The following is a 12,650-nucleotide window of genomic DNA, read 5'->3' as shown; positions in this document are numbered from 1 at the left end:
CCAGCAAATTTGGAAAACTCAGTGGTAGCCACAGGACTGGGAAAGCTCAGTTTTCATTCCACTCCCAAAAAAGGCAATGCTAAAGAATGCTCGAACTACCACACAATTGAACTCATCTCACACTCTAGCAAAGTAATGCTCAAAATTCTCCAAGCCAGGCTTCAGCAGTATGTGAACCATGAACTTCCAGATGTTCAAGCTGGTTTTAGAAAAGGCAGAGGAACCAGAGATCAAATTGCCAAAATCCACTGGATCATCGAAAAAGCAAGAGCGTTTCAGAAAAATATCTATTTCTGCTTTATTGACTACCCCAAAGCCTTTGGCTGTGTTGATCATAATAAACTGTGGAAAATTCTGAAAGAAATGGGAATACCTGACCACCTGACCTGCCTCCTGAGACATCTGTATGCAAGTCAGGAAGCAACAGTTAGAACTGGACATGGAACAACAGGCTGGTTCCAAATAGGGAAAAGAGTACATCAAGGCTGTATATTGTCACCCTGACTAACTTATATGCAGCATATATCATGCAGAATGCCAGGCTGGATTAAGCACAAGCTGGAATGAAGATTGCAGGGAGAAATATCAATAACCTCAGATATGCAGATGATACCACCCTTATGGCAGAAAGTGAAGAACCCAAAGAGCCTCTTGATGAAAGTGAAAGAGCAAAGTGAAAAAAATTGGCTTAAAACTCAATATTCAGAAAATTAAGATCATGGCATCTGGTCCCATCACTTCATGGCAAATAGATGGGGAAACAATAGAAACAATGACAGACTTTACTTTCTTGGACTCCAAAATCGCTACAGATGGTGACTGCAGCCATGAAATTAAAAGACACTTGCTCCTTGGAAGAAAAGCTATGACCAAACTAGATAGTATATTAAAAAGCAAAGACATTACCCTGCTGACAAAGGTCTGTGTAGTCAAGGCTATGATTTATCCAGTAGTCATGTATGGATGTGAGAATTGGACTATACAGAAAGCTGAGTATCAAAGAACTGATGCTTTTGAACTGTGGTGCTAAAGAAGACTCTTGAGAGTCCCTTGTACTGCCAGGAGATCCAACCAGTCAATTCTCAAGGAAATCAGTCCTGAATATTCATTGAAAGGACTGATGCTGAAGCTGAAACTTCAATACTTTGGCCACCTGATGTGAAGAACTGACACCTTGGAAAAGACTCTGATGCTGGGAAAGAATGAAGGCAAGGAGAAGGGTATGCCAGATGATGAGATGGTTGGATGGCATCACTGACTCAATGGACATGAGTTTGAACAAGCTTTGGGAGTTGGTGATGGACAGGGAAGCCTGGTGTGCTGCAGTCCATGGGGCTGCGAAGAGTTGGACATGACTGAGTGACTAAACTGAACTGAAGGCACAGTATAATTAAAATAAAAAGAAAGAGAACTTTTTAGAATCAAGAGGAGAGAAACTTGTCATAGAAAGAGAACCCCCAGAAAACTAAGAGCAAGTTGTTTTTCATTATAAACCTTATAGGTCAGGAGAAATAGAATAATATGTTAAAAGAACTAGAAAAAAGCAAAAACGAACCATATCATCCAAGAATACTATACTGAGCAAAAGAAACCTTCCAAATGAAAGAGAGGTAAAGACTCTCCCAGACAAACCAAAGCTGAAGGAGATCATCAACACCAGACTTCCCTTATAAGAAACACTAAAGGGAGTTCTTCAAGTTGAAATAAAAGAATACTAGGCAGCAACATGATAGCAGAAGAAAGCACAAAACTTGTTAGTAAGGTAGACATAGAGACAAATACAAAATACTGTATTACTATAATATAGTGGGCAAATCAGTTTTTATTCTAGTATAAAAGATTAATGACAACAATATTTAAAAATAATTATTAAAATATTCTAAAAGTTAGTATATGTAGACGTAAAATGTGATAATAATAATGTAAAGTATACGAAAGGGGAGAATGTAATATGTAGAGCTTTTCTGTTATCAAATTTGTTATTATCAGCTTCATAACTGTTATAATTATAGATATGGAACCATAAAAGACCCTAATTTGCCAAAGCAGTCTTGAGGAAAAAAGATCAAAGCTAAATGTGTCACTCTCCCAGATTTTAGACAACTGTACAAAGATACAGTAAACAAAACAACCTGGTACTACCACAAAAAACAGATACACACATCAGCAGAAGAGAATAGAGAGCCTAGGAAAAACCTCAAATACCTATGGTCAATTAATCTACAGTAAAGGATGAAAGAATATACAATGGAAAAAAGACAGATCTCTCAACAAGTGGTGTTGGAAAAAATGAACAGTGACATGTAAGACAATGAAATGAATACATTTCCTTACACTAAATGTTTGGTGTATGAGTATATATATATATATATATATATATGTATGTATAAAACTCAATATGGATATATATACACACAACTCAGTATGGAATAAAGAGGTGAATAAAGACCTGAAACCATAAGACATCTAGCAGAGAACGTAGGCAGAACACTGTTTAACATAAATTGCAACAATAATTTTTTTGGATCTGTCTCCTAAGCTAAAAAATTTCAAGCAAAAATAAACAAATGAGATCTAATTAAATCTAAAAGTCTTTGCACATCAAAGGAAACCATGGATAAAAAAGAAAAGATAGTCTATAGGATTTGAAAATAATATGACTGGCAAAGTGTTAATACCCAAAATACATAAATAACCCATACAACTCAATATTTAAAAAAATAATTAAATAATTGGCAGAAGATCTGAATAGACATTGTCCAAAGAAGACATACAAATGGCTAACAGACACATGAACAGATACTCATCATCACTAACAGATAAATGCACGTCAAAACAACAAATGTAAGATATAACCTCACACTTGTCAGAATGGCTATCATCAAAACAACTACAAATAATAAGTGTTGGTGATGATGTAGAGAAAAGAGAGCACTTGTATGTTGTTGATGGGAATGTAAATTGGTGCAGACACTTACAGTATGGAGGTTCCTAAAAAAACTAAAAATAGAACCAATATATGATCCAGCAATTCCACTCCTGAGTATATATCTGGAAAAATCAAAGACACTAATTAAAAAAGATATATGTACCCCAATGTTTACAGTAGAACTATTACTCAATCATAAAAAACAATGAAAATCTCCCATTTATAGTGATGTGACTGGACCTAGAAAATATGATTTGATAAAAACAAATATTGTATGATATCACTTACATGTGGGATCTAAAAATTAATACAAACAAAGGCTTTTTCTGTATAGCAAAACAGAAAAAGACACATATAGAAAAAGAACTAGTAGTTTCCAGTGGTGAAGGGGAAAAGAGGAAGGACACAATTAGGGGTATGAAATTAAGAGATACAAACTGTTAAAATAGATAAGCACTAAGTCTTCCCTGATGGCTCAGATGATACAGAATCTGCCTGCAATGTAGGAGACCTGGTTTCAATCCCTGGGTCGGGAAGATCCCCTAGAGAAGGGAATGGCTACCCACTCCAGTATTCTTGCCTGGAGAATTCCATGGACAGAGGAGCCTGGTGGGCTACAGTCCATGGGATTGCAAAAAGTCAGACATGACTGAGTGACTAAACACTTTCACTTTCAAGGATATAAGATATAGCACAGGGAATTATATCCATTATCTTGTAATAAGTTCTAGTGTAGTATAGTCTGTCAAAATACTGAGTTTCTATTGCTATACATAGGAAACTAATATAATATTGTGATTCAACTACACTTCAATTAAAAAACTAAAAATTAAAAAGAAGCAAGACTCAACTGTTCCCTATGTATAAGACTCAGTTTCTCACTTTAGAACTAAAGACACACAAAGACTGAAAGTGAAGTGATAGGAAAAGATATTCCACGAAGTAGGTAACCAAAAGTGGTTGTAGTTATTTCAGACAAAATAGATTTTAAGTAAAAATGTCACAAGAGACAAAAGAAGACCTTAATATTAAAAATGAAAGAGTTAATTGACCAGGAAGATTTAATAAATATCTCTATCTTTCTATCCCCAACATCAGAGTACCTAAATATATAAACACTGAATGGAGAAATAAACCACAATACACTAATAGTAGAAATTTGAATACATCATTTTAAATAGTAAATAGAAATAATAAAGAAATGGATAAGACCAAATTGACCTAGAAGACATACACAAAACATCCCACCCAACACTAGCAAAATACATATTACTTTCAAGTGTACACATATCTTTGCATGTTTCACCACAAAATAAATTTTAACAAATCTAAGAAGATTGTTCTCATCCCAAGTATCTTTTCTATCCACAATGGAATGAAACTAGAAATCAATAGCAGGGTAAAAACTGGAGAATTCACAAATACATGAAAATTTGCAATACCCATTTGAACAACCGTAGAGCAAAAAATGCTAAAAAGAATTTAGAAAATACCTCAAGACAAGCAAAACTGAAATCACAACATACCAAAACATATGGGATGTACATATACAGTACTAAGAAGGAATTTCATAGTGATTAGTGTCTATATATAAAAGGAAGAAAGATCTCAAATCAGCTACCCAGCTTTACATTTCAGTGTGCTGGAGGGACAGTGGTTTCACTCTCAAAAGCACAACAAGGGGATGACAACCTGGCCAAAGCACGCACGATTGCCTGCATGGTCTGATGCAGCATATTTGGAGAGGAGTTTTGAGTTAGCAAGATGGCCTTGTGTATAAAGCATGTTAATTGCTGTCCAATAATAAAGCTCAGAGAAGCAATAAAAACAATGGTAGCTAGCTACTAATAGTTCTATACGCCAGATGTTGTTCTACTGTTGTACTTCCATTAGTGGATTTATTTCTTAGCATAATTCTGTCACTCAGATGCTAACATTTCCCTTTCACAGATGAAAAATCTTAGCTACAGAGAGAATAAATGACTTCCTCTAAGGACAAAATTATATTTACAGGTTTTGGAGATTAGGACCTGCGTATCTTTGCATGACATTACTCTGTCTAACTATGAATATATTAGGTAACATGGTAAGGGGATATTAAGTTTGAAAATGGAGTTAAGGTTGCTAATCAGATGACCTTGAAGAGATTGTCATATGTTGTCTTTGTTAACTCAGTGTAATCCCAAGCATCCTTTAAGCATGGATGAGAGAGCAGAAAATTCAACAACAATGTGATAAAATGTAACAAATATTTGATTGACCATCACTAGCTTTGAATATGGAAGAGAGTTATTAGTCAAGAACTTTGGACAGTTTCTAGAAACTGGAAAAGACAAAGAAATTAACTTTTCTCTAGAGTCTCCAGAAAGGAACACAACCCTACCAAAACCTTGGTTTTAGCCCAGTGAGACCTATTTCAGACTTCTCGACTTCAGAATTGTATGATTATTACAAAAATTTGTGTTGTTTTATTCCATTAAGGACATAGATATGCACACACACCTATTCATATGTGTGCATTTGCATGTCAGTGTCAAGTGGTGATAAATGCTATGAAAAAAATCAATTTGGTTGAAGAGTTATGGACAGGAAATGCTATCCATATATATGGGTGATATATGGTGTATATATATATACATACCACTGTTTATATGGGGTGGTCAGGGATGAGGTAAGTTTAAACAGAGATTTGAGTGAGATGAAAGTGTAAGATATGGGAGTAGAACATTTCAGATGAGGAAATAGTGAGTACAAGTTTTTCCAAGTCAGAATTGCACTTTGCATCTTGAGAAATAGCAATAGGACAGAGGCAATGAGCCAGAGGAAAACTGTGGGATTGTGATTCTGTTGGTGGATAAAAATAGGATAGTTATCCTAATGATTTCTGGAAAAGGAATAGGAATGAAGGTGGACTGAGACAACTTTTACTTTTCCCTGTTATTTATATTTTTTTGATGATGATGCATTACTTTTATGTTTTTAAAGAATTTTCATTATAACACAGCAGTACAAGAAATCTGAAGCACAGAAACAAGTATAAAGATGAGCAGTGTACTGGTAGGGTTTTTATAACTTACTTGGTTCTGCTCAAAAATTGAGGGAAAGGGGTAAGAAAGAATCAAACCAAGCTGTTGTTATTCAAGATTATTTGCTATCTATTTGTACTTTTACACACTCTACATGCTGAGTCTATATACACTCCTCAGAAACAGCATGTGCATTTGTATGTGTGTGGGCACATATGTTTGCTTGAAGCTGAATTATTTGGTATGAAGGGGAATATTTGGAAGTATAGAATGACAAAGATTATTTAAAAATCCATTTATAAATCCATGCTTATCAGAACATCTTGAAGATAGCAATATTATGGAAACTCACAGATACTTTAGCAGCATGGAGTACAATTGAGATCATGGGATTTCAGGCTGCCTGAGTTCAGACCTTGGATCCAGCACTTACCACTTAGGGACCTAGAGAAAGTCATTCAACCTCTTAAAGTTTTTTTTTTCCCCATCTGAAAAGGGAGATAATAGCACATGGCTGACTGAATTGTGATAATTAATACACCCACTAGTAGTACTAAAACAGGCTTCCCTAGTGGCTCCATGAAAACAAATCTGCCTGCAATGCAGGAGATGCTGGTTCAATCCCTGGGTTGGGAAGATCCCCTGGAGGAGGGCATGGCAACCCACTCCAGTATTCTTGCCTGGAGAGTTCCATGGACAGAGGAACCTGGCAGTCTACAGTTACAAAGAGTCTAGGGTCACAAAGAGTCAGATACAATTGAAGCAACTGAGTACACACGCACGCAGAACTGAAACACTAGGACAGGACTTCCCTGGTGGTAGAGTGGATAAGAACCCTGCCAGTGCAGGGCACACAGGTTCAGTCCCTGGTCTGGGAATGTTCCACATGCCATGGAGCAACTAAGCCCATGCACCACAACTACTGAAGCCCATACACCTAGAGCTCTGCAACAAGGGAAGCCACCACATTGAGAAGCTCCATCTGCCATAACTAGAGAAAGTCTGCATAGCCAGTGTTCAGTTCAGTTCAGTCGCTCAGTTGTATCTGACTCTTTGCGACCTCAAGGACTGCAGTGCACCAGGCCTCCCTATCAATCACCAACTCCCAGAGTTTATTCAAACTCATGTCCATTGAGTTGGAGATCCAACCACCTCATCCTCTATTGTCCCCTGTTCCCACCATCAATCTTTCCCAGCATCAGGGTCTTTTCCAGTGAGTCAGTTCTTTGCATCAGGTGGCCAAAGTATTGGAGCTTCAGCTTCAGCATCAGTCCTCCCAATGGATATTCAGACTGATTTCCTTTAGGATGGACTGGTTGGATCATTACACATCCAGTGTAACCAAAATGAAAACAAAAAATAAAACACTGGTATAGTGTCTTGCATAACAGTAAGTGCTCAATAGACTATTATTGTGATTGTTTCTCTGGTCTTTATTATTGGACTGCAATTAACATATTTTATATACACTGATGACTTGCTAACTTGAAGCTTTTCTATAAATATGCTTCAAGAGACTACACAGGCAACTTTATTTGCTTTAGCTAGTTTGTCATCATCTTGAATACATGTACAAATGAAATCACTATAACTGCCCATGTTTAAAAGCAAAATAATCCAGCACATCATACTACCCCTAGACAATAGAATTGTTCCAAATGCATTAGCCCAGTAGCTTCTCCTGGTGACTGCTTCTTGGCTTAAATATTACTTAAATATTTCATCAGAATAGACTTTACCAGTAATCTCTGAAAAACAAACAGACCTTATGTTCCCTGGACAAAGTTAAAAAAGACTTTATATAACACGATTGCAATTGAGTTTAATCTCTGGTCTTTATTCAACTAGATAAACTATAAATTTGAGGAAAACATTTTAAATAATGATCAACGTCAGCCCTGGTTGAGTTTTGATTTCTTCTAGTCTTCTCTGCATGTGTGCGTGCTCAGTCATGTCTGACTCTGCGACACTTGGACCATAGCCTACTAGGCTCCTCTCTCATGTGATTCTCCAGACAGGAGTACTGGAGTGGGTTGCCATGCTCTCCTCCAGGGGATCTTCCTGACCCAGGGATCAAATCCGCATCTCTTATGTCTCCTACATGGGCAGGCAGGTTCTGTATTACCACTAGCATCACCTGGGAAGCCCTATGAGGGTTTAAAGGCTTTATTACCGTATGTAAAATAGATAGCAATGGGAATTTGCTGTATGGCTCAGGAAACTCAAAGAGGGCCTCTGTATCAACCTAGAGGGGTGGGATGGGGAGGGAGGTGGGAGGGAATTCAAAAGGGAGGGAATATGTATACCTATGGCTGATTCATTTTGAAGTTTGACAGAAAACAACAAAATTCTGTAAAGCAATTATTCTTCATTAAAAAAATAAATTTATGAAAAGGCTTTGATTCAAGAGTTTTCCATTTACAATCTAGATGGCTTCATGCAAACTTCTCAATTTCCGTTAGTCTTGATTTCCTTAATACTGTGCCCAAGGATTGCTTTTCCCTGTCTGTGAAAATCCCAATACAGTCTATATCATTCAGTGTTTCATGGTTTTATGACAAAAGCAAGAGACAGGATTATCACTTTTACCCATTGCATACGGAAAAATTAACTGACCATCCCAAGTCATCAACTAGGCTTTTGGGCCAGGTGTTTTAGTTATAACAGATCTCTTTTCCATCAGACTATATTATTTAAATTAATAGAATAAAAATGCTATTTTTTTTTTAAATTAAATAGATCAAGACCACAAAGTGATTCACAAGACTGATAAATCTTCTCTGTCAATAGGTCAAATATAAGATTTTTAAAAAAACATATTATCCATTATACAAAGACTACTTTTATTTGAATCATATTTTTTGTAAGTACCTTTTGTTCCATCAAGAATGAAGAGAGGATTCCAAAATCTTTCTAAATTTTCAACATTAATAGATTCTAAGCCAGAAATGTCACTAAAGAAATACTTTTTCTGATTTAAAGACTGATGTATACCAAGATAAGTATCATTCTGTATTTTAATGTATGCTTCTTTCAAAAACTCTAATTTGAAATATAAATGTTCTTTTAAAAAAACTGGATGCCTTTTCTTGAAATAAAAATTCCCCCTTTTACTTATTTTAGTTTGAAAATATAAAACTCATTCCACCTTGAATCCATTGCAGCAGTTTCTAGTTTTCTTTTTCTCAGAAGGTTGTGCCTCTGCTGTCTTATCTGAATGATGATTTTGGTCCATCATTGAACTGCATATATCATGTGAATGTTTCCAGTTGTTGTTGATGTTTAGTTCAAAGTGATCACCTTTTGAGAGAGAAAAAGTGTTTTATTTCACGTTAACAATTCAGAAATGAAAAAAACCTCAAGGTCAACATCCATCAATCAATAATTCCACAAATATTCATGTAGGATTTATTATGTCCTGATGAGGCAGAAATGCTAGACAGTCTAAGACTCTGAGACCTTGGTTCTTTTTAATTTCATTTTTTTTTTTCTCTTCCCAAGTAAGCATCTCACTCTTTGTTCCAATTACTACACATCAGAGGAATACCTCCCTGGTCTGGAGGGTCATAAAACATTCAGACCAAGGATAAGACAATCATTACTTGCTGTCCAGTTTATCAAGGGGAAAACGAAACAAAACAAACAAAACACCAAACTCTAAGAAGATCATTAACTTTTAAACATACCTTTGGTTCCTAAATAATGGTCTGGGGTCTTTTTTTTTTTTGGTCTGGGGTCTTAAGAGGGGGTTGAGGGATGGCATCACAATGTCTAGAGAAACTGAGAAATGGGGGATCCAAAAAAGCCATAAAAATGACAATCTGGACTTTGTGATACTCAAACTGATTGGTCAAAAATGATGTATATTAAAGTCACCAGCCAACCAAAGATATACAGTTTGATACTAGTAAAGATATAAAACTGCTGCAATCCCTGCCTTCTGGGGGCTCTTCACCCCCTCTCAGTGTCTAGGCTGTGAGCTTTGTATCTCTATCCTTTAAGATAAACTTTGCCTGTGTGAGTGTTTGCAAGTTTGCAGATTTCATTCTTCTGCTCCATGAACAGAACTCGGGTTTCACATTTCACTGAGTACTGAAACACAAAATGAAGGGGAAACACACACACACACACACACACACACACACACACAAATTTCTAGTTTCAGTGAGATTATAATTTAGGAAGATAAATTTATAGAGGGAAGCTTGAATTAACAAATAAGGTAACATAGAGTCACACACTAGATTAGATTAAATAAATTATTAGCAATTATCTATTAGAAATAAAATTTGGGGATTTTCCTGATGGTACAGTGGATAGGAATCTGCCTGCCAATGCAGAGGACATGGGATCGATCCCTGGTCCAGGAAGAGTCCACATACTACAGAGGAACTAAGCCCACACCGCAACTATTGAGCCTGTGTTCTAGAGCCCTCGAGCTGCAACTACTGAGCCCCTAGGAAGAATAGTCCCTACTTACCACAACTAGAGAAAATCTGTTTACAGCACAACCAAATAAATAAATAAATTTTTTTTAAAAGAGAAAGAAAGAAAATTTTGTTACATTTTCTGCATATCTACATTACAAGATCTAGGAAGACAAACATGCTTAATTCATCTTTGCGTACTCAGTTGTGTCCGACTCTTCACAACCCTATAGACTGTAGCCCACCAGGCTCCTCTGTCGATGGAATTGTCTGTGAAGAATACTGGAGTGGGTTGCCATTTCCTTCTCCAGGGGATCTTCCCAATCTGGGGATCAAACCCACATCTCTTGCCTCTCCTGCACTGGCAGGCAGATTCTTTACCACTGAGCCACCTGAGAAGCCCTTAATTCATCTTTATGTCTTTACAAAGTGTCAAATGCTGCCTTCCACATAGTAGGTAGTCAAAATGAGCAGAAAAAACAATGCAATGAATTATAATTAGAATGGCCTAATATGATTTCATAGAGAAAATACCTGTGGAACTAGGCTGGAAAAGCAGGTAGAGTTTGGACTTGTTAAAAAGAGCTTAGTGTACTCTAAGCACCTCTCAGAGAGACTATGGTCATGCCTGACCTCACCATAACCACAATTCCACTTTATTTTAATTAATTAAACAGAATCATTCCAACTACTTTCCCAGACAGACTACTTGTCCTCACCTTTCTCCTACATATTGGGAAAAATATCCAGATAAAAAAGTTGGAAATGTAGGCACTTTTACCTCATTTCTGGAAAAAGATTAAATTGTAATAAATCACTACAAATTAATTAAAAGAGTGGAATATCAATTCAGAGTTGACTCTAAACATCACGACATTTTAGTCTGACCTGTACTGGTGGTACTGAGAGGGGGGAAAAAAGGGAAAACAGCATTCACTAACTTCTTAGAGCTTTTACAAGTCTGTAAATAACTTAATAATTTTTAATTAAATAACCTCAACAATAATTATTAGGCTAGCCATCTTCCTGAATTGGAGAAGGGAACTGATATTTTTGAGTCCATAATTTGTGCCAGGAACTGGGCTGAGCAGAATTTTTTTCATTGAATCAGAGACAAAATAATCTTGAAGACCTATTTTCTCCCCCTTGAGTCAAACTTGAGTTGAAACAAGTAACATCGAGGTAGGTAAGTAGCTTTGAGACACATCCCATTTCTCAATGCTTGCCAGCTAACACTTCAACCCACATTATCCAGTTGGAATCAAAGAAACCAAGAGCGAGTTTAATAATTCTATATAGTCAGTGATAATAATTGCCTTGGAGCATGTTTTGAGAAGATAACTGGAGGTTCATTTTTTCAGACTTAAAGTTCCACTTGGATAGAAAGTAATAGGAATGGGATTTCAGACTTTATTGTTAAATTATCAATGTCTGATTTTCTGTCTTTTATTTTCAAAAACACAAGCCTGAGGCTCAGCTACCTCTAGAAGATAGGTTTTAAGGGCTTGGAATATAAGCATGTAGAAGACACACAGCATAAAATGTGTAATATTTATCATGTCCATAAAAACAATTTTTATCCTTGAAAGTTGTGGAAGTTTCTCACATAAGAGAAACACTGAAGTTTGAGAATTTCAAAGGTTCTTTCTTACCTGGACTTAGGATCCCACAGCAAAAACCACAGGTCTATCCCTTTATCTGTTGTCAGAGTCTCTTGCTAAATAGTTAGCTGGGTTATTTCTTTTTTCAGTCCAATGATGATTAACTATCTTATTAGGTCATTGTCCTAGGAAAATAGAAGAAAATTGACCACTTATTATAAGAATCTTCACTGCATACTTATATTTTAAAAATTGTGTTAATAATGTCTCAGAACTTACAAAATATTTGTATATAAAAGTTCAAAAGTTAAGCTTTATTTCTGAGAATAATTTATATTTGCTTACTCAGTTTGCATATTTTTCTTTAAAAATACAAATACAACAGATTATCTAAAGTATTAAAACTCTTCCATATAAAGAAGACTACAAGGCAATTTTTAAAACTTGTCTGTAGATTGCTTTAATATTCAAAGGATCAAATACACTATTTTGTTTGATTCTTTTTGTTGTGAAAATTGCTCGGTTGTGTCCCACTATCTGCAACCTCATGGACTGTAACCCGCCAGGCTCCTCTGTTCATAGAATTCTCCAGGCAAGACTACTGGAGTGGGTTGCCATTCCCTTCTCCAGCGTATGTTCCTGATTCATGTATCAAACTCAGGTTTCC

The 12,650-nt window shown here is 36.1% G+C and overlaps 1 protein-coding gene across 1 annotated transcript in view; it reads right to left on the bottom strand.

The window, feature by feature from the left end:
- Positions 1 to 12,168, bottom strand: part of LOC102403810 (solute carrier organic anion transporter family member 1B3) — an 80,460-nt gene extending 68,292 nt beyond the window's left edge. Inside the window, exons 1-2 of the mRNA XM_025283358.2 lie at positions 12,035 to 12,168; positions 9,104 to 9,255 (exon numbers count right to left, since the gene is read on the bottom strand). Coding sequence (XP_025139143.2) covers positions 9,104 to 9,193 — 90 coding nt within the window. The 5' untranslated portion in view covers positions 9,194 to 9,255; positions 12,035 to 12,168. The remainder of the gene's footprint in view (positions 1 to 9,103; positions 9,256 to 12,034) is intronic.
- Between the last annotated feature and the right edge of the window lie 482 nt (positions 12,169 to 12,650).

This window comes from Bubalus bubalis, chromosome 4 (assembly GCF_019923935.1).
Source record: "Bubalus bubalis isolate 160015118507 breed Murrah chromosome 4, NDDB_SH_1, whole genome shotgun sequence".
Classification (NCBI taxonomy): Eukaryota; Metazoa; Chordata; class Mammalia; order Artiodactyla; family Bovidae; genus Bubalus; species Bubalus bubalis.
The sequence above is the reverse complement of the archived record's forward strand: the minus strand, read 5'-3'. Positions and strand labels throughout refer to the sequence as shown.